General features: G+C 43.0%; 1 protein-coding gene across 2 annotated transcripts in view; it reads left to right on the top strand.

Moving 5' to 3' along the window:
* The first annotated feature begins 1,529 nt into the window (after positions 1 to 1,529).
* CLPX (caseinolytic mitochondrial matrix peptidase chaperone subunit X) overlaps positions 1,530 to 23,024 on the top strand; it is a 29,688-nt gene continuing 8,193 nt past the window's right edge. The window contains exons 1-7 of one of the 2 annotated variants that reach the window (XM_066635402.1): positions 1,530 to 1,642; positions 5,515 to 5,675; positions 6,560 to 6,677; positions 12,544 to 12,698; positions 13,697 to 13,856; positions 17,244 to 17,285; positions 21,688 to 21,864. In XM_066635402.1, coding sequence (XP_066491499.1) covers positions 1,573 to 1,642; positions 5,515 to 5,675; positions 6,560 to 6,677; positions 12,544 to 12,698; positions 13,697 to 13,856; positions 17,244 to 17,285; positions 21,688 to 21,864 — 883 coding nt within the window. In that variant the 5' untranslated portion in view covers positions 1,530 to 1,572. The remainder of the gene's footprint in view (positions 1,643 to 5,514; positions 5,676 to 6,559; positions 6,678 to 12,543; positions 12,699 to 13,696; positions 13,857 to 17,243; positions 17,286 to 21,687; positions 21,865 to 23,024) is intronic. The other variant, XM_066635403.1, reaches the window with a different exon arrangement.

Consider the following 23,024-nt stretch of genomic DNA (forward strand, 5'->3'; position numbering starts at 1 on the left):
CGCTAGAGTGACACAGCCCAAGTCTCTACGGGGCACTTCCGGGTTTGCATCAGGAAACTCTGCAGGTGTGCGAAGGCGGGCTAGAATTAAGTCCAATAATAGTGTGCGGAAGCGGTGGATGGAGGGCGTTCTTTTCCCTCTCGCGCTGCACCAGAACCAGAGGACACCCACTCAAATGCAGTGGTTCGGGCAGACAAAAGAAAGCATTTCTTTTTCCAGTGTGTAGTTTGCCTGTGGAACTCCCTGCCACAGAATCTGGCCTAGATACCTTTAAAAAGGGACTGGATGGCTTTCTGGGGCAACAGTCCATCACAAGCCATGATGGGTTATGTGCCACCTCCTGGCTTCAGAAGTAGAATGCCAGTTGCCAGGGAGGGCATCAGGCTTGGAGGTCTTCTGTTTTCTGGTGTGCTCCTGGAGGCATCTGGAGGGCCACTCAGAGATACAGGAAGCTCAACTGGATGGGCCTTTGGCTTGAACCAGCAGGGTTTAGTAATTCTGCAGTTTTACCGTGTAATGCCCAATACATAATAATAACACTAATTAAACCATCACTTCCACCTGGTGGTGTCTCTGAAGATAGTTGGGTGGTGCCACTCTCAGCTCAGACTGGTCACAGAAAATAAACTGCCCTGGGGGGGCGGGGGTGAAGCTGGCAAGGAAGGTGTCTCACACACACGCTTTCTCAGCCTTGTTGTGTTGCGATGTTTTTTATAGACACGGTTATTTTCTGTGCTTTCATTGTGTATGAAACGTACAGTATATGAACCAATTGAATCAGTTAGAAAACTGGAGAGTTGGGAAAAATGGTGATGACCGTGAGCCAAAACTGAGCATAAAGTTTTAGTAATTTGACTCCATAATGACTGCAAACAGCTTTCTCTAGTCCTGGTCTCCTGGTTTCGGTGAGGACACTATGGGATTAAAGAGCCTACGTGAAAACTGTCCTCATGCACTGATTGCAGTCAGGTTTCTTTTGAGCCCTGGATGTGGCTGCCACCCAGAGGAAAAGATGGTGCATGTATTAAAATGCATGTATTAAAATCACACTTTTATTTTGTTGTGTCCTCCATTTATCTGGGACCCACATTTTGGGGTGCCTGGTTCTCTTTTGGGGTTATGACACCTGGTCACCCTGCCTGGAGAGCCACCCCCCAGTCTGGGTCCACCAGGGTAGGTGGGAGAGGAGCAGCAGTAGCTTAAGTGCCTCTAGGAAGAAGTAACCTGAACTACATTTCCCAGCAGGCACTTGTGCTCCACGCGCACTACAAGTCCCATCAGGCCTGGGAGACGCTATATTGGTCCCTTCCAATGCCCACGCCACAGCCCTCAGAACTACGCATCCCAGCACCCAACGCGCGCTCTCCATCATGCCCAGGCGCCGCAGTCGGGGCGTGGAGCATGCTGGGAGGTGTAGTTCTGGGCGTCCTGAGGGCGTGGCGGAGTGCCTGTGACGCCTCCCTGAGCGTCGAGTGCTGAGATGCCTGAGTGACTGGCGGGCGGGCGGGCGGACGGACGGTGGGCCCGGGGGGGCGGGCGACTGAGGGAGAACGAAGCGGGAGCAGCACGGCTATGGCCGCCTGTCACACCTGCGCAGCGGCCGCGCGGCTGCTCAGCTCCTCGCTGCCCTCAGCGCGCAGAGGTGAGTCCCGGCCCGCGCTCCCCCCTCGCCGCGGGCCAGGCCTCGTCTCCCGCCAGGCCTTTGCCACGCCCCTCGAGGGCCAGGGTGACCCCTCCCCCACCCCAGGCCCCACTCCCAGGCCAGGCCCCAGGTGTCCCCCCGCTTGGGGGGGCTCCTTCAACACCCCCTCCCCACGCCATGAACTCACAGGGTCGCTACAGGCACCTCCCCACAGGGGGCGACAGTGGTCATCCTCCCACTGGCCTACCTTGCAGGGTTGGTTTTTTAAATACTACTGTAATAACCCACTTTGCTGCTCAGAAGTGGGTGAAATAAGGCTGCCATCCTATCCACACTTACCTGGGAGTAAGCCCCCTGACTCTAATGGGACTTACTTCTGAGTAGTCATGCCTAGGGGGCTGCGCAAGAGGGAGGGAAAGGGGGGACACACTTGGCGTCTCTAGTGGCAAGGAGTTCCACACACCTCATGTCAGGGCTGGATTCCATTTGTGGTTAGGCTCTTTGTTTATGTAAGGCTTCAGTCCTATCCGCACTTACATAGGAGTAAACTCCATTGACTCTAATGGGGCTTACTTCTTTGCAGACATGCATAGGGTTGAGCTGTCAGCTGAGGTTTATAAAAAAAAGTGTGTGTGTTGTTTGTGTAGTCCAAGTCTTTACACCCAGACTGCTTCCTCTGATGGGTCACGACCTGATTTTTCACTCTGTGTACAGAAGCTTTATATAGTGGGGTGTTGGGGTGGACAGAGTGCTTCATAGTATATAATACTATATATACTATACTTTATACTATATAATACTATATATATATACTTTATATAGTATTTAGTGTTGGGGTGGACAGAGTGCCTTCCCCAAACTTTGCCGCTGTTTGGCACAATACCAGTGCAATCCTGTGTATGTTCACACAGAAGTTCTACTGAGCTGGGACTTATTCCCCAGTAAATGTGTTTAAGTCTGCAGTTTTCATAGGCCAGGGCTGTGGGATTTCTCTTCTTGAATTTTCTGTGTAACTCCTGCTGAGCTCCATTCTGTCTGCATACAGTTCCTTACAGTGCAAAAAATGTGTAGATTCTTTACTCATTGCAGAGATGAGTAACTTGAAAATTCAACTCTGGTGTCTTTCTCCACCCCTCAATCTAACAAGAAAACTCTGTTATTGCTTAAGAGAATTCTTACTTCAACATCCTGTTCCAACAGCCACAAAGACCCGCAATTTGGAAACTATTGTAACGCATCATGGAAGAAATCAAAATACTAGACTACAAAATAAAACAGTGACCCAAATATTTGATATTGAATTATTATCCAAATAAATTAGTATTTCTGAGTTGTCTTTGGTACCTGAACCGAAAGTGACCAATGCTCCTCTCCAGGTTACATACTGGAAAATATTATTCCCTAATTTCCTCCCTAACCTGTGTCGGCACTGGATCAAACACTGATATTATATCTATAATAATGTATCACTAGATATGCCATAATTTTATACTAGTCAGTGTACTTATCATCCTAGCTGTTGCTCATAAATGCAGTTTAAATGTAATCGTGCACACACCAAGTTACTGAACAAACCATTCCAGCTGACTTGGAAGTTGGTGATTCACTATGACCTCTGCCTCTAGGGCCAAAGCATGATTTTATTAAAGTCTGAATTCTGCTATTATGTTCAACTTCTGCACACCTTTTTAGACAAAATTGTAAATGATTCTGATAAATACAGGTTGTATTCTGTTCCAGAACCCCCAGTGGATTAAAAAAAAGTGGATACCAAATCAGTAGGAAAATAACTTTAAAAGACCCATTTCCAGATTTCTTGCTCCTCCATTGTCAACCCAGAATGCATTGGTATAGCTAGTGGTTCCCCAACTGGTGGGTTGCAACCCACCAACCAGGGAGTGGGGGAAGGCAGCAATGCAATCTTCAGAATTGCGCTGCTGCCGGGGTTGGGAGGAGGATTTTCACTCACCTGCAGTCTGCGCTGCAATCCTGGATATCGAGGTCCTGTAAAAGCTGAAACATCCTAAGTACCGTAACACATTTTGTGCATGGGTCATCTGTCTTCTATTACTAGTTTCTCAATATGAAATGTATAGTGTGCTTTCTGATATTACCAATAAAATGAAATCAACCTTAAGGTACTACACCTAATGAATGATTGTGCAGGTTGTGGAAAAAATTATTCATTAGCATAGTGTGGTGTTGTAGATATGTTGCCATCACTTGCAAACTCTAACATATGTTGCACGTTTTGAACGTGGCTTGGATTCTCTGTTGAAGGCAAGCAAAATTCGTTACTACCCTATTCAGATGTAGCAGCAAACTATAATTTGTACTAAAGAGGAAGTTAATTTCCTGAATCTAAACATGCTAGGAAGAAGTGTGTGAGCCTGGGATTCACTCATGTGCTGCCAAACCATGGTTTGCCATTAGCAATGAACCAGTCCTTTGGCTGATTTTGAGTTGTAGCGAGAAGCTAAAATAGCTAATTCTTGATATTGTCTCCTGTCACTGAGGATGGATGAACTTTGGAATACCCTGTCAGAGTTTGGACAGGTCAAGATTTCCCAACGTTGCTGTTAAACACTATTTTGGGTAGCCACCAGTTAGTAAGGTCAGGGTTAGACTTGCATGCCTTTCATCAGTCCGTCTCTTGTTTTCTTTTCCTTGAACCAGTCATCTGGGATACCCTTAGGAGTAAAAGTGAGAACTTTATTTAAAATGCCATTCATAATTGTTATGAATTGCCTAGCATTATGCCAAGAATAATTATTTTGAAAATTTAAAATAATTATTGTGGTGGTCAGTGAACTGCTTCTAATATGAATAGGAGTTCTAGTGCATTAACAGTGACAGCAACTTTGAATGTCTGCTTTTAACAAGCAATTTTTAGGAGTATTGGAAAATACAGTATAGCAGTATTAGAAGTTTGTTTTCAAACGTGGTTGTTTTGGCCTCTTGTGTAATGTGGTAGAATGTAATTAATGAGAATTTGCTTTCTTTGTTTAGTTTTTAGTATTCTAATAATGTAACCATCCTAAGCACGCATATTTGTCTACCCGTTTTATGTCTTGTTACTCTTCCAAACCCTTCCCCCATTGTATATGCTTTTAAAGTACTTACAGAATTTCTCCAGTTCTGCGTGTAGAACTCAATAATTAGTTTTTAAAATAGTGTTTAAAGAGACCTTTAATTTTCCACCCTCTCAGCCTTATCTTCATTCAGTTAAGCCATTTCTGCCCAACGTCACATATACGCAACAGGGATCAAATGTGTACACCTGTGGGCTGAGCACAAATGTTAATTATACTAAAGTTTTAGAATCTAAAAAGTTCCAGGAGTTAGCATGATCCTTTGCCCAAACAGGCATTGGTTCCTGGTGCAAAAGCTCCCTCCACTCAAAACAGTCTCCCTTTCATTTCAGCAGAAAGAGCTAGTTCTCATCACATTCCTTGCTGTGTGTGGCTTGACTCTCCTCATCAAGATGAATGTTTCCATCAGTGTTATTGCCGTGTCACACTTTGAAACGCTGTGGTGGCATTGTTCACCACCCTGTATTTATGCACTCTGTGCTGCAGGCTTTATATTATGGCAGTAATTGTTCAAATTCAGCTATTCAGCGTATGTCCAGCTCTGAAAGTAGTGGGACCATCCAGTGGAGAAGTTCCATGCACCAAATGCTTGCCGTGGAGATGGAAAGAGTCCTCTGTGGGGGGTTGGATGATAACCCCCTTGGTGGAAATAACATTAAGTGGCTTTGTTGCAATTAAGTTCCATCTAAGTGGCCTTAGCCTGGTGGTGGCGGCATTGTTTCTAATGCAGGTTTGGTGAGTTTGTTGTGCAAAATACAAAGATGTTTGTTTTTTCCTCAGGTATTACATGTGGTCGCTCTCATCTCCCTGCTTTAGGAATAATTGGGACTATTGAAACTCGATCTCTAAGACTTGTTCCCATGAGAACATTTTTTGAAACGCCAGCATATTTTGCTGCAAAAGATGGCTCAGGCAAAGACGGTTCAGCAGATGGTGGCAAGGTACGTGAGCATTTTCAGAAACCTTTGGGTCTCGTGGAGAACGTTCTCTTTTTAGAAACATAGAGCGTCTGAAGTTTGTAGATCTTGACCATAAAAGGGTTCAGCATGGTTGATGTGTATATTTAGTAATATCCTTTGAATCAATTTGCGGGAATTACTTCTACAGGTACCAAGCACAGAAACACTGGGGTTCACATCATGCTAAGGAAAACACATTCAGTGAAGGAAAACTTAGCTGTTCTTTAGCATGATATTGTGTGAATTGACAAACCATATTTCTGGTCTCACTCCACCTCCAGTGGCTGCTGCACCATGGAGGTGAGAAGGACCTTCAGTGATCTTATGAAGCTGAGTGTTGGGAAGGTGGAGGAGGCAAACAGCTTTAAGCCATAGTTTGCCTGTGGTACATTTACATGCTCAGACTATGGTTGGCTCAAACTGAGCTCCTAGTCAGGCCAGGAAGTTTAGCTATAAAGCCACAAAAATGGATGCCCCTCTAATTTTAAACACCTGAGTGCTTTTTTGTCAGAGTTGTAACTCTTAGTTTTGTTATGTGAATTGGAGCATTCATTGCAGACCTGTAAAACTCCTGTGATTGGGGTGTGAGTGTGGGTGTCATTTATGAGAAACTTCTTTAGATGAACGATTACTTCCAGTTTTTCAGTGGGCAAGCAGATGAGGATTCTTCTCTGTGAGCATTTGATTCCTCTGCTTGGTTGGAAACAACACGAAGGAGAGAGGGGAACAAAGCAGAGACAACTCCCTTCTGTTTCTAGTGGATCAGCCTGTTGATGGAGTGAGGTGGAAGAAAAATATTAAGTGCAGCATTTAAGAAATATTTTGCCTATTGAGAATCAAACTCCTTTGTTGTTTGTTCTACTTAGAAATCTGTCGGTGAAGGCAGCGGTAAAAAATCAAGTTCTGGAAGCTCCGGCAAAGGTGGAAACCAGCTCCGTTGCCCAAAGTGTGGTGACTTGTGCACACATGTGGAGACCTTTGTGTGTAAGTTGTAGCAGGGGACTCCTTTTCAGATTGACTTGTCACTCTTCCTGTGAAATTGTTTATTTAAATTATTTTTGTTTTGTCTTTTTATATCATTACTTCCTGGAGGATGAGTTGCATTCTGATTGCAAGTAAATGTGAAAATTGATTCTGGAACAGGTAGAAGGTAACTTTCTAGGAAATTGAATGAATCTGTCACAGTAAAATACAGAGTTGATACAGGGCTTTCTCACCTGGTATGATGGTTCAATTCTGTATGCTTTGACATTGGTCCTGTATCAGTGACCAGTGGTGTGCAGCAGAAATAATTTGCTGCTAGAAATAGCTGTAGTGCAGTTCAGCAGTAGTGAACCAGTAGTGGATGATTACTATATTTGCAGGTTTTTACCCTGCACATCCCTGATCTTGTCTGATCTTGTGAAGCTAAGCAGGGTCAGGCCTGGTTAGTACTTGGATGGGAGACCGCCTGGGAATACCGGGTGCTGTAGGCCTATACCATAGTTTTTCGAGACTGAAGGTTGCCAACCAGGTTTTAAATGAATCACAAAATGGGATCCAGGAAGGCCTGCAGATTTCTATGGTATGCGAAGAGCATGGTCTGACCTCTTTCTGCTTTCTTACTGATTTCTTACTCTGTTCAACTTGCTTTGTATTATGAGCACCTCTCCTTGTGTGTACGGTTCTGTGTTGCTGTGAGAGGCAGTCTTTGTTGCATAATTGCTAGGAGATTACTGGATTCTCATCCTTGACACCCTCTTCTTTTGCAGCATTTGAAATGTTTTGGGCGGGTGTGAGTATTTCTTCCATCCAGGGGTGGAGTGTTCAACAATTGTTTTGGTGATATGCAGAGCAGCAAAAGTCGAACCTTATCTCTGCAAATACTGACTCAGCAGTCATTCTTGCAACAAGCAGCTTTCAACATGCCTAGAAGCCTGAGTCACATTGTAGCTTTTTTTAAAACTCACCATAATTGCATCATAAATACAGGGTGTCTCAAGAAAACGTACATACGCTCCATCATGTCAAATTTATTTTGTAGTATATGGTATATAAAGAAGCAGTTGCTTGACCTAGTTAATTAGTTAATAAATTAAATAAAGTGCTCACAATGTTCCCCATTAACATCTATACACTGCTGACATAGTTGACTAACAACCCAATCCTATTCTTCACTGGAACAGGTAGGCTGACTGGCCTGCACTATATCAAGCGCCGGGTAGGAGGTGGCTGCCACCAACTCAGAGTAAGGGTATTTATTTACCCTTGCCCTGTGTAGCATGGCAGCCACCTCCAGCCATTTTGCTGGCGCAGATCCAAGTACCCCAGTGTAGCGCCAGGCTGCTTGGGAGGGGGTTTAGGATATGGTCTAGGTCGGTGTCCTCGCACCAACCTCTCTGGCTTACAGGGAGGCACAAATGGCATGTTTGCGACATTCCTGGGCTGGCGCAAGGGATTTGTACTGGCCAATCGAGCACTTTGGATTGCACTCTAAGGAATCTGCAGACATCCACCAACGCTTGTGCTGGGATGATTCCATGCATCTTTTCAATAACTTCCCTGGTGTTCAAGTGTTGCAAGTTTTCTACAAGGAAGTTCGTTTGAATTAGAGCTTATTAAAATGTGTATAATTTTTTTAGACACCATATAGTTAGCAGTAGGAATGGTTGGAAAGAGACCATTCAAATCATTTGAAAGAGGGTGTCTGTGTAGCACTCTTATGCTTGCTTTGAGGAACAGGAGACTCAGGGCTAGGTTGCCATGTTATGATTGCTTACTTAATTTTTCTGCTTGAATTTATATTCTGTCTTTCTTACAACATGCTTAAAATGTATGTACCACATGGGGACTATCTCATTTATACTCATTTTAATAGTAAATAAATAATAAACTTTATTTATATCCCGCCCTTCTCCCTAAAGGGACCCAGGGCGGCTAAAATTCCATTTTAGCCTTGTGGAATTGTTAAGTGCAGGTCTTGCCCAGTCTGTTCATTATTTAGTAAACTACTTGTAACCAGTCTTTCAACTAAAAGTTTCCTAGGTAGCCAACAAGACCTATCAAAAATATTAATATTAAAGCATGTCAAATGTAAAAATGTCTGCCCACTGGCCCACTCATCTTGAAATACCTCTGCTCTGCCTTTGCCCTGCACCAGTCTCCTGAAGCTGGCACTTACGAACTGTAGGGCTGGATATGGCTCTGGGAGCCAGTGCACATCTATGCACTAGCTCAGTTGGCTCTCTGGTCATCGTGGACATACCTTACAGCCTTAAAGGGATTTGTGCAGTCCCAAAGAATGCTCTGGATTGCGCTCTAGGTCAGTGTTCCGCATAGTTTGTCCCCTGGTGTCCCCTGGACATCATCACCAGTTACTTCTGGTTGGGAGGCTAGATATGGCACAACAAACACTAGTAAGAGGCTCAGCATGGATGAGGGGGCTTTTTTGAGCATGAGAGAAGCATGCTTTGGAGCTCTGTTCATCAAGCCAAACCTCCTACTGCTGTTATGTCACGTCACTGGTCTTTCTTCTGCGGTTTCCGGCAGGCTTCCAGGAATCTCACAAGTACCAGGAGAAGGGCAGGAGGTCTGGTCTAGAGGGTAGGGCCTCTGTTTGCTTGAAGATAACATCTGAAGGTTGCCAGTTCGAGGCCACCGGCACGGTGAATGGTGAGACCTTGAAGCAGCTGACAAGTCTAGCTGAGTTATTCCACCTGCTCTTTGGCCGCCCTTCAAGTGAGATATGAAGGAGCTGCTTGTCAGCCTGCATGGGTGGAAACCGGAGGCCAGAATGTGATACCAGATCATCAAAGATCCATCTGAAATGTTGTGGTTCTTGAAAGACAGAACCTTCTTCAATTGTAAAAATCCCTACAGGGATTTAGAGCAGCCTGCCTATGTAAACCGCCTTGAATTAAAGTCTGAGGAGAAATCTGATGACCAAGAAAGACGGTATATAAATACCTGTATTATTATTATTATTATTACCACCAGATAAAATCCTCAAGTACCACCAGAGGTACCTGTACCTCGGGTTGAGAAACACTGTTCTAGGTCTTGTCAGAGTCTGAGATGTGGGTCTGAAATTGGAATGTGGGTTTCTAGAAAAATCTGTGAGCAGGGTTCTTGGTTTCAGCTGACAGAACTGTCCCCTTACAGAACTGTCTTTAGAAACACCCTATGGGCTAAGAAAGTGACATTTCTCATGTTGTTATGCTGGGTTCACAGTTTTGTACAAGACCTGGCAGCACAAAGCTGATGTTGCTGTTAAGATACAGAAATGGTTTTCAAGCCTTGCATCTATGTGTTCTGCTTCCATAGAAGAATAATTTCCACAGCGTGCCTGTGGAGACGGGTTCCAGCAACAGTCCCAGGAGTGAACAGCTTCTGCACATTTTGCTCTTGTCATTGCTGAAGCCAGTTGTATTTATTGTGGTGTGAGAAATGGCATGCAAATATATCTGCTTAAGTGACTTGTTCTGATTGCTCTGGTTCCAGGTCTTCTACTGAGCTGTTAATTTCTTTGTTTACCTGTGAATTTACTTGAATGCAGAGTTGTTGAAATGGCCAAATATAGCAGCATTTCAGCAATCTGTTTACACCTACAAACATAGGTGGGGTCATCCCATTGACCAAGAATCTCCCAGTGTCCATGGCATAAGCTTGCATAAATAATTGACATGTGACTTGCTATAGGTCCAAAGTAAGCTGTAAAGTAAGTGGTATTTGACTGTGTACTCTGTTTTCACAATAGCCTTTAACGGTGCAAAGGTCTGAAATGACTATTTTCATGTGACTAACCTGTTATGCAGAGGACACCAGAGCATTCAAGGACAATGGTAGAAACTGAAACTGTCCTGCTGGAGCTTTGTTCTGTATGTTAGCAGTGCTTGTTCTGTGGAATTTTATCACATATGTTCTGAAAAGAGGAACAATAGTTTTAGCACACTATTTTTTTATCTTACTGCTTTGTCTTTGGAGTGCCTTTTGTCACTTGAATCCTCTCAGCAGGGATGGACAATCTGCAACCAAATTTACACAGTGTCTGCTGCAACCTCCTGCTGCTTCTCTTCTGAAAAGCAGCTGACTGAGCTGTGGAATTATCATGCTTTGTAATGGAACACTGAGGCACACGATTCTGGCAGTATAAAGAGTCATGTACCTTGGGGTGAAATATGCCTGTTGGGGGCAAAACCCGTTCCTTGGATCCCTGGCTATAGGCTTTGGTTGCGGACATACAGTTGACTAGTTCGTGTTTGTTGCAGCAGGAGGTTGCAGCAGACACTGTGTTAATTTGAAACAATTCAAAACAGTACTAATAGCAATCCTTCATTAGAAGAACAAATTTAAAGTAAGCAAGAGATTACCTTTGGCTGCATCCACAATTCTTTGGCCACATGTGCACAACCAGACACCTTCAGTGGATTTGTCTGTACATCTGAACATAGTACATATTGGCATTTCACTAGAAAGTAGTGTGAACCTTTGAGGAGAGTTGGGGGTTGAGCAAGATACAAAGGGGCAACAATTTATTCACATTTCTGCCCAAGCCATGTATAAAGCATAGGGGTGGGATCCAATTAATATAAGCCTACATATGGACGAGATGAGCTGAATCTGCTATTAGTACTGTTTTGAATCAATTGTTTTTTACAATTTAATTTCATTGTTATATTATTTTTGCTTTACATCTGTTGCTGTGATAGTAAATAAAAACTAGAAAATGTAATTTTTAATTAGTGTTTCTTAAAACAAAAAGTCAGCAATCTTTAGATGTTCTTGCAGATATTTCTGTGCCTTTGGAATTTGAAAATGTATATTTTCAGATTTGGAATTTGAAAATGTATAAAGAACCTCGGTTTTGCCACAGGAAAACTGTGAAATTAAACCATGGTTGTATGTTTAGTTTGGGCAACGTATTTGAAATAATCTTGGAAAACAACAAAGAGTCTACTGGTACTTTAAAAACTGATCAGTTGATGTTACTTAACTCTTGTATTTGCTGCAGCAGACTAATACAGCTACTCCTTTGAAGGTTCCTAGTAAATAAGACATTGAAAAGTCTGCTTGGTAAATGCACACATTGAAACTGTGTTGCTGAATGACAGCCCAGTCCTATCCAAATTTCCAGCACTGATGTAGCCATGCCAACAGGGTGCATGTTGCATCCTACAGTGTGGGGCAGTCATAGAAGCCTCCTCAAGGTAAGGAGACATTTGTTCCCTTACTTCGGGGCTGCATTGTGTCTGCACTGGTGCTGGAAAGTTGGGTAGGATTGAGCCCTAATATTCTATGGGAATGTCCCTGGACCCCAGCAAGCACTTTCCACAAACAAATTAGTTCTGTATTGGGAGGCACACATGTAGGGCTGGTGTAAGATTTCTTCTTGGAAAGTAGAAAGCAATTGCTGTCCTCCTCCTGTTAGAGGCTTTGTACTTGTGGATCCTGTTACACTTCTGCTCAAAACATTTTCCATTATGTTAAGTGCCTTTGGAGCCTATTTGAGCCAGTTGCATACTCCCTGTTCTAGATCTGGCATGCACCATTACAAGAGTATTTGCTACTTGGGTCATGATGAACACTTACCAGGGAAGGAGGTTTTCCTCTGTTGACTGAGACTACAATGCACAAACATGAGTTAACAAGTTAGAGCCTAGATTAATTCATGTTGGCCAGTTTAGGGTGCCTGCTAAATAGCTTTCTACCTCTTCTTTCCTTTGTTAAAGCCCACCCCCTCCGAGCCATTTAGGGAGGAGTAATCTGGTGTTGATCCTTAGTTCTGGTTCAGATGGGAGATGTTCAGGATGCATCAGTTGTCACCAGGCAGCTTTAAACTTGTGTGTGTGTGTTTTTTTTCTGGTCTGTGCAGCTTCCACCCGCTTTGTGAAATGTGAAAAATGCCATCACTTCTTCGTTGTGCTGTCGGAGGCAGACTCCAAGAAGAGCATCATTAAAGAGCCAGAGTCAGCTGCTGAAGCCGTGAAGTTGGCCTTCCAGCAAAAACCACCACCTCCACCCAAAAAAGTACAGTGTCTCTACTTGACCTGGGTTTGACTGCCTTGTATTATGGCTCTCTTGTTTAGCTGATGGAGTTCACTTCATAAACCCAGAGATGACAAAAGTTATAGATCTGCCACTCAGTTTGTTAAATGCCCAACAAAATTCTCCTTTTGTTTGTGAATCCCACAGTTCCTTATGAACAAAGTGAAGAGAATGAACAGTGCTTAATTGCTTAATGAACAATGTGAAGAGAAATATTTGGAATGCTACCAATAGCAGCGAGTCCTCAATGCAATCATTCTAAACTATAAAATTCAATTTTTGAATATGTTCCTTATAACAGAAATCTTGGTTTTAGGTTCACATGGCTTAATGCTGCCCTCTGCAATATTGGGTGTGCGCTTACTTGAGAATAAGCCACATTGAATTCAGTGGGAATTGCTTACAAATAGACATGGTTCCTAAATCAGGATCTGCACTTCTCTGCAAGTCCAGAAACTTGTGAATATGACCTTCTGTGAACTGTGCTGCTGATTTATTGCAGTGTAATTTGTCTAGCCTGGGGAGGGAAGTAGCTTTCTCACGCCAAGACATCAACAGATCTCAATTAGGCAGTATGTCATGTAACATTAGGGCTATAAAGTCTGAGAACCCCCCCCCCCCCCAATGCAGTTAGTATAGAGAACAGCCTTTCCAGTTATTCGGGAATTGTTTTTCTCCAAAAATGTTTGTGGGCAACCTGTTTTTTGCACAGATTTTTTTTCAACCAGTACTACACATGAACCCACAACCACTAGTTTCTGAGCTTATAGGACTAAAGTGCTCCCAAGACAGGGGGACTAATCCTAGGAGCTTACTGCATCCTTACCAGAGAGATATGGAGGAGGAGACTGTGTCTCTTGATGTTGGCTCACCTATAAACACTATAGTAGGCCCTTAGCAAGGGGGATTATCACCATCCCACTGAAAGTGACTTTTAATTGGTCATCTGAATTACCTGTGTGATCCTTCCTCCCCCCCAGATTTATAACTACCTCGACAAGTATGTTGTTGGCCAGTCTTTTGCCAAGAAGGTGCTTTCAGTTGCTGTATACAATCATTACAAGAGAATCTACAACAATATCCCTGCCAATCTGAGACAACAAGCTGAAGTTGAAAAACAAACATCACTAACTCCAAGAGGTTTGTATAACGTTTTGGGTTGTATGTGCAAGTTTCTTGGCACCTTTGTTCATGTTGAGTCCTAGTGCAGTCTTCGCACAAGTGGTAACTGTTTAGTAGAAACCCTCTTGTTAGAGGTATGGTAGTTTGTGTGTGCAAGAAGCATAGAGTATTGGCACCAAAATGACTTTTTCATTGTTTTTGCCTGACCTGTGCATTTAACAGAATAAATACACTGTTTTGTTAATACCTATTGTTTAAAAGCTGGTTTTTACGTAGATGTGAGTACTCTGGTCGTACTTCAGTCTATCCTTTGTGTTAGTGAGAATTACCCCAAGTGTAGGAGCTTTGGATTGAGATCTTGAGTAAGTTCTTGTTCTTCGTTGGAATTATGTTTTGGTATAATCCAACAGTTGTAATTTCGAGGTACTGGGAAGATGTAGGCTTAAAGCAAGAAACTGAAGTTGTGTATCTGATGGTAGCTGGATTTTTATAGCACAGTATTGGAAGCAATTGGCAGTCTCAACAGTAGTGGTTGTGGATGTCAGTTTGGTTGTTGTTGAAGCATTTAAAACTCATTTTATGCACAGAAAGGAATATGCAGGAAATATGGAATGTGTGCAGTCTTCTTGGTTCTGAAGTAAGTGTAATTAAATGTGCATTAATAGTGGGTTGAATTTTTTGGCTAAATACAAGCACAATGCTATGCTTGCCTACTTGGAAATCCCATTGAGTTCAATGGTATTTTCTTCCTGGTAAGTGATTGTAGCTTTAGTTTGCAATCCTAAACACATGTACTGGGGCAGAACCCTCACTGAACATGTAGAGACTTAGAGCCCAATCCGGTGGTCTGTGCTGTGCCTCCACAGCACGGACCACAGTTGCAAACGTGCCGTAAGGCACGTTTGCGGGGCTCACCGCCGGGCTCCCACCGGAGGTGGCTCTGCTCCGGCCGGCGCTGAGTCACCACCCTACGGGCGCCCGCATTCCGCAGCTCGGCGGTGCCTACGCCCGCCGGGCTGCGGAACGGGGAATGGGGCGGAGACGGGAACGTTCCGGGGGGCGGGGAGGCCAACGTGATACAGGGAGGGGGCGGGGAGGCCGGCATGATGTGGGGAGGGGGGGGCGTGCCAGAGGCATGCCCGGGGGTGGGCAGGAGGAGGATCCGTGGAGCTCCGCGCCGCAAGATCCTAGGCGCTCGTGAAGGCTGCATGCCTTACACAAGGGCCTTTACTTTAGCAGCGCCCTTTGGGCACTGCTAAAAAGAGTAGCCCCATTGCAGGGCTGCCTCCCTTACCCCGGGGGAAGGGGAAGAACATCCCCTACTCCTGAGGCGCCTCCCGCAGTAGCGCGGGAGGCACTGGATTCGGTGGCAGCCCTTGTGGGTGCGCCCCGGGCAGCTCAGGATTGGGCTGCCCCTTAGGATTGGGCAGTTCGTGTGCAATCCTAACCAACTTTCCAGCACTGTCATAGCTGTGCCAGTGGGGCATGTGCTGCATCCTGCAGTTGGGGGGCAGTCATGGAGGCCTCTTCAAGGGAGGGCAATGTTTGTTCCTTTACCTTGGAGTTGCATTACCCTTATGTCAGTGCTGGAAAGTTGGTTAGGATTGCAGCCTTAATTTCCTATTCAGATGTGTAGGATTGAGTGCAAGACTATTTCAGGACGTTGCAGTGTATGCCAGTGGTTCCCAAATTTACCTGGGTCATGACACCCCCGCTGCCTGTTCTTCCTGGCTCAGCCAGGTGCTGCCATCTTGGGTCTTGCAAGATCTAAGATGGTGGCACCTGAAGGAACAGGTAGGAGCGGCAGCTGGGGGCATCCCATGGTGCCCCTACAAGTGTGCTGCGACGACCTACGGGAACCCCTGGTGTATGCCATACTTAATAAGTTATTTATTATATTTATATCCTCTTTCAAAATAGAAAGCAAGGCGGGTTGCATGAGGTTCCCATGTAGTCACCTATCCATGTACCAGACCTCGACTTCTTTTGCTTTAGAAAGGTTGCATTATATGCCTTCAGACTATGCCCTCAGACTCTAACCCTAGGCAATATCCAATATTTTATTTTATTTTTTTATTGGATTTACATGTTATCCAATTTTATTTTTATTTTTATTAAAATCTTGTATTTGCATGTGAACCAAAAGGTGACATTCTTTCAGTTAGTGGGTTTTAACAACTTACCCGTCAATGTCTCAAGTTTAGCTCAAAGATTCTATAAAATGGACTTGTGTATTCAAATTGGACAAACAGTTCATTTCAACTTTGCTTTAGCAATAGACCATAACAAAAACCACATCTAATTTAAAGCAGAGTCAAGAGGCCATTATCATCCTGATACAATTATTACAGTACTAGCAATCTTTTGAAATGTAAATCGTAATTTCCATGCATACTATACATTATTTAAAAATCAACAGCTCCCTTGTACTTGGGAGAAGAAAAACATACTTCGTTGTCAAGATGAATAAACTAATAACTCACTTTTTTAAAAAAGTGATAATTTGACAGTAGTAATAGTACAGGGGTACAACTATTGCGGCATGGCCTCAGGAGTCTCTGAAGAGTGCAGTATATGCTTTGTTGTAAGGTATATGCTGCACTCCTTACGCTGCCATGTTCCCTAACCTTTGAAACTCAGGGGAATTTCAAATGCGGTTACCATATGTCACATGACCTTTTTTTACATGGCAATAGAAACTCTTGATCTTGAGCAATAAATATCAGGTCATAAAACAAATGCCTTTTGATCCATTTAATTCTGTTCCATTTCAGCACAGTTATTTATTATACAGTTCTTGTCTCAAGCTGAGATGGAATAGTAGCCTCTGTTTGCTTTGTCCTTGAGACAGGATTAAACTATGTCTCTTAACTTATCCAAAACTTCGTGTTGGGTGTTATTTTTTTTTTTTAAGTTGCACTTCAAGTTTTGGGGTTTTAGGCATTGGCTCTTCAGAACCAGTCCCCATTTTAAAATTAAGTATGTTTAGATTACTAAGGGCGCAATCCTAACCAACTTTCCAGTACTGGCATAGCTGTGCCAGTGGGGTGTGTGCTGCATCCTGCAGTAGGGGGGCAGTCATGGAGGCCTCCTCAAGGTAAGGCAAAGTTTGTTCCCTTACCTCAGAGTTGCATTGTCCTTATGTCAGTTGGTTAGTTGGTCAGTTGGTCAGTTGGTCAGCTGGAAAGTTGGTTAGGACTGCGGCCTAATTCACTGATATAACTATTTTAATATGGAGGTGACTGTAAAACTACAAACATTTGCCAAAGTGGGGGCTTTCTTGTTGTCAATGAAACCCATTGATCCATAAACTTGTATTCAGAAGAGGGCAAGAGGTGAAGAAAATGTAATGATTTTTAATTTATATACATCTATCTGTAATACTGTTTTCATCCTCTCTCTTAGAATTAGAAATAAGAAGACGGGAGGATGAGTACAGATTTACAAGTAAGTGGGCTCTCCTCATGTCCTCCTCTAAATATCTTATTTGAATTTAACTATGAGCAACATTTTCACATCATCTCTGGAAAAACAGGACCAGCTAGATAGGTGGTGCTGAGGATCTCAATGCATGGATAAGATAGTGGTGTCAGGTGACAGGGTTTCAATTTGTTAGGTACTGCAGGACAGCTTGGGACAGTTCAAGCCTGTTACTAAAGGGACTGTCTCCTCTGGAACCAAAATGAAACTTATTGCTGGTGCATAACATCAAAAGCAGATTTTAAATTGACCTCTGGGGGAACACCTCATCCCTATGGGATGAGGGTATAAATGTGCTAGATCAGTGTTTCTCAAACTGTGGGTCAGGTCCCACTAGGTGGGTCATGAGCCAATTCCAGGTGGGTCCCCATTCATTTCAATATTCTATTTTTTAATATATTAGACTTGATGCTGCCCTGGTATGTGACTGCATCTTGGGAAATGTGACAGATCTGTACTTATAACAGGTTACTATGTATATGCTTTAACAGTGATACAAAATGGGACTTAAACCTAACCAGGTGTGGTTAGGTTTACAGCCTAAGATTGTTAAAAAAAAAATTTCTGCTTGATGAAGTCACTTCCGATCATGACGTCAGTTCCATTGGGTACTGACAGATTCTCTTTGTAAAAAGTGGGTCCTCATGCTAAAAGTTTGTGAATCACTGTTCTAGATCATCTGCAGGATACAGTTTGGAAACAGGCCATATGAGAAAAGGGGCATACTAACAAAATTTGGAAGAGGACACAGTATATGACTGCTTATAGTATATGTAAATACAGAAGCCTCTGAGCCAAGAGAGGAGATCTAATTGTACTTGGTTGCAAAGGAGAACATAGATAGATGTAGTGAGAATAGTGGAAACCTGGTGGAATGGAAAGAGCCAGTAAGATGTGACTATTCCAGAATACAAGCTCTATACAAAGTTTAGTAGGGATGGAATAGCACTGTACATCAAAAAGGACATGGAATCCAACACATTAGACAACTTAGGGGTATCAGACTTCTCCAGAGAATCATTGTGAGTGAATCAGATCCAAATAATAATTTAGTATTGGGGTCATGCTATTGCCATCTTGATCAAAATGCTGAGAGTAGTCTTCACTTGAGGAAATCAGGGAGGCATCTAAACTGTTGTGGTAATGGTGACTTTAATTGCCCTCACATAAGACAAGGCAAATTCATGTTCAAGCCATGGTACAAAGAGAGAAGAATTCTAGATACACCAAATGACTGTACAGGTGGTCTTGGCAATGGCCCTAGAGTCTAGACTTAATTCCATGGGACACCTAGGACTTCGTGTGAAAAGTAAATGTTTTTGAACTGATAGGGAACAGTGACCATAGCACTGTCCAGTTCAGCATTCTGTATATGTAGTTGGAAAAACTTAGAGGAGATCCAACACAGGCACACTGAACTTCAAGAAGAGGGCTTTCCAAAAATGAGGGTACCAGTAATAAGGAAACTAAAAGGAAGGGTTAAGATGATAAATCTGTCCAGAAAAAATGCATGTTATTTAAAACCACAATAACAGAAGCTCAGCTAGAATGTATACCACAGAGTTCAGAAGACACTACCAGGACTCGTGTGGAGTCAAGGAAGCTACAAAAGGCAAGAAGGCAAAATCCCATGTCTGAACTGACTTTCTCAGGTCAGGAGTCTGAACAACTGAATCATAAGGAAGTGGCAAGGGATGAGGTTTTAGAATGTTTTAACAAATTTAAATATTAACATATCACTGGGTCCAGATGATATCCACCCAAGAGTTCTTAAGGAACTCAAATTTGAAATTGTTGATCTTTTAACAAAAATATGTAACATGCCCTTTACATCAGCCCGCCATGCCAGTGGACTGGATGGAAGGTAGCCATTGTCAACAGACATGTGGCTAGAAGTGATCCAGTTGACATTATATACTTGGACTTTTCCAAAGTCCCACATGAAAGACTCTTGAGTAAACTTAGCAGTTATGGAATAAGAGGGCAGGTCCTTTTATTGGATTGGTTACCGAACAGGAAGAACAGGAAGCAGAAAGGAGGAGTAAATGGGCAATTTTCACAGTAGAATGAAGTATGGTCCCTCAAGGATTTGTTTTTAGACCAGTGGTTGTTAATGTTCATAAATGATGTGGAATTGAGGGTGAACAAAGTAACAAAGTTTGCAGATGACACCAAACTATTCAGAGTGGCAAAAACCAGAGCAAGTTGGGAAGTGCTTCAAAAGGAGCTCTCCAGGCTCAAAGACCAATTGATAAAAGCTACTCGTTGTCAAAGTGAATGCATATTGGGGCAAAAGGCCCTGACTTCACATACACAGTGATGGGATATGAGTTGTTGGTGACAAATCAGTAAAGAAATTTGGGGTTGTGGGGGATAGCTCAGTAAAAAATGTTTACCCAGTGTGCAGCATCTATGAAGAAGGCAAAGACCACACTAGGTTTATTAGGAAAGTGACTGAGGATAAGACTGCAGCAGCATAATGCAAATCTGTGGTTTGAGCACCTTTGGAATACTTTGTCCAGTTCTGGTCACCACAAGAAGGATATTGTCAAGCTGGAAACAGTGCAAGGAGGGCAACTAAAATGCCAGGATGGTGTAGTGATTCAGGAGTTGGACTTAGACCTGGAAGAAGATCCAGGTTCAAATCCCTGCTCAGTCATGAAGCTTTCTGGGTGACTTTGGGCCATTCGTTATCTCTCAGCCACACTAACTTCACAGGATTGTTGTGAGGACAAAAGGAAGTGAGGAATTATGTGCATCACCCTGAGTTCCTTGAAGAAAGGGTGGAATAAAATACGTGGAAAAAACTTGAAAATGATCAGAGGCCTGGAGCACTTTATGAGATAAGGCTACATTTTTTGAACCATTTTTGCTTTGCAAGGAAGGGTCATAATTGAGCATGGTAAAGGTAGATAAGGTTTTTCTGCCTCTTTTTGCAATATTAGGACCAGGCTGGGTCATCCAATGAACCTGATTAATGGGAGGTTCAGGAAGGGCAAAAGAATGTACATCTTCATATAATGTGTGATTTGTCTGAGAAATTCATTGCCACAGGTTATGGTGATGGCCACTAGCCTCGTGGCTTTAATTGGGGCCTGGACAAATTAATGGAGGACAAGTCTATTAATGGCCACAGTGTGGTTTGTGAGACTAAAAGAGAGGGGAGATAAAAACTGAGTGTGCCACCTTTTGCTCTCTGGAGGAAGGGTGGGATACAGTAAATAAAAAGAAAAAATATATGCACAGGTTGCATTAACAACACTACAGGGGGGAAATAACCAGTGAAATGTCCCTGCTTAAGGGATTTTTTGTTTGACTTATATCCTCCTCTGTTTTAATAGTTTAATGCATTCCATTAAACAGCAGGGGCTCACAGTCTGAAAAAGTAATGCCTTGAGGGAATAAAAGTAGCAAAATGAATTCAAACAACATTACAAACAACAAATACTTTAAAAAGCAAAGGGGGGCAAGAAAGAGTCAGTGCTTGCCGAACCACAATCTCTAGCCTCTGTCCAGGAACTGCTCACAGGAACCAAGAAAGCTCTTCCTTCGCTAATGGCTGCACCAGCTACCAATGGCAGCTGTTTGAAAAGATGCTGCAGACTGGGGTGCTGCTGGGTGAGAGCACCTCTAGGTGAGCTAGAGTCCCTAAGTTCTGTCTAGGAGGCAGGCAGATCCTAGGAACCTTGGATCCCACACTTCCTCCACTAGTTCTGTTCTTCCATCTGAAAAGGATTGATTAAAAAAAATATGGCCAGTATTATTCAACAATTAAGGCCCACATCCTAACGCACTTTTGAACTCTGGCATAGCTGTGTCAGTGGGGTGTGTGCTGCATCCTGCAGCTGGGTGGCAGTCATGGAGGCCTCCTCAAAGTAAGGGAATTTTGTTTCCTTACCTAGGAGCTGTATTGCCCTTACGTCGCTGCTGGAAAGTGGGTTAGGATTGCGCCCTAAGTCACGTTTGTATTGTCAGTGACAATTGTCCGTCTGTGTTAATTATCTGCCTTTAAAAGATTTTTAGATTTTTGTGTTTTGTGCATTATCATGGCACCTAGATTCTTCTTAGTCTCTAGAATAAATCATTTGATCTGTTTGCAGCTCATAAAATTTTGTGTGGAAACGCCAGTGTTTCACTCCTAGTTTCAAATAGTGAGTTTCTACACTGCTTCTTATTCTGAAATATTTATTAAAAGCTAAATCACCCATGACTTTGGCTTCGTTGCACTCCTGTCTTCTGTGTTGCAATTTCTTATGATTTGCAGGTTTCTTGGAAGTACATTAAAACTCTGTTAAAAAATATGCATGTTCTTCACCAAATTGGATTTAGTTAATTCGTTTCTCAGTTCAGGTTCCTTTGTAAATTTCAGAACTTCTCCAGATTGCCGGCATTAGTCCCCATGGCAATGCTTTAGGAGCATCCATGCAGCAGCAGGTGAATCAACAGATGCCCCAGGAGAAGCGAGGTGGAGAAGTCTTGGATTCAACACATGATGACATCAAGCTTGAAAAAAGTAATATTTTGCTGCTTGGACCAACTGGCTCAGGTACATATTGGGAACAGACTGCTTCTTGCATACAGTTCAGGTGAATTGTTAAATACCTTTGACAATTAAAATGTAAACCAAGCAAGTGGTATTTGAGACAGACTGTAGTAGTCAAATGCAAAGATTGCCCAGGTGCAACCTTAAGTGAGCCTAGCATGCTGACCAGGATACACAGCCCTCAAATTGAGCAGCAAAAAAATACAGAAAAGGCAACTGTTGTTTCGGCTTGGACAGAAGTCCTGAGCCACTCGAGTGCTTGCTATCTTTCCCTTCACAACTCTGCTCAGTGTAATAACATTGCCACAGTTCTGGGCCCCCTGTGCCTGGTTTGAAATGTAGTCACTTTATAAGCAAGGCAAACTGAGTGACGGCCCAGTCCTATCCAACTTTCCAGTGCTGATACAGCAGGGCCAACAGTGTGTGCGCTGCATCCTGTGGTGGGAATGGGCTGTCACAGAGGCTTCCTCAAGGTAAGGGAATATTTGTTCCCTTATTTCAGGGCTGCATTGGCGCTGGAAAGTTGGGTAGGCTTGGAACCTGAGATAGTTTAGACTGCAGCTTGCCAGTGCTGCCTACCCTTTTGAGTGGTGGCCCTGAATCCACCCTTGAAAAGACTGTTTTGTGCAGCGTTTTTCAGTTTCTGCTGACAACAGGCCACTTCGTTCAAAGCCTTCATTTTGAACACATCTTGTTCCTAGACCGAAATAGAATGTCTTCATCCAAGAACAGATTATGGATTTAATACACAGAGACCATGAACCATGCGACATGGGGATTTAAGCGTTTTCCAGTTAGTAATAAACGCGTGAGCCATGGCTGGAATCCAGAATGGCCGTGGTTGCTGAAATACAAATCATTTAAATGACAATATATGTTCCATCAAGTCTAACTTTGTATATATATATATATAAACTAGGTTTTGGTAATTCCTTAATCCACCTTTCAAATTTAGTGACAATAATGTGATGGATTATGTCGTCCCCTGTATATTGTCGAATGGATTTCAGTGGTCTGGCCTTTTATTTTATTTTGGCAAATTTCTTCTGGACTGTAAATATTCTTTTAATTTAACTGTTGTATTTGAGAAGTTGATGGAAAAAGTGTAATGAATGCACATTTGGAACACATACAGCTTGGATTCAAATAAATAGTAGCAGTGT

This window comes from Tiliqua scincoides, chromosome 8, assembly GCF_035046505.1.
Source record: "Tiliqua scincoides isolate rTilSci1 chromosome 8, rTilSci1.hap2, whole genome shotgun sequence".
Lineage (NCBI taxonomy): Eukaryota > Metazoa > Chordata > Lepidosauria > Squamata > Scincidae > Tiliqua > Tiliqua scincoides.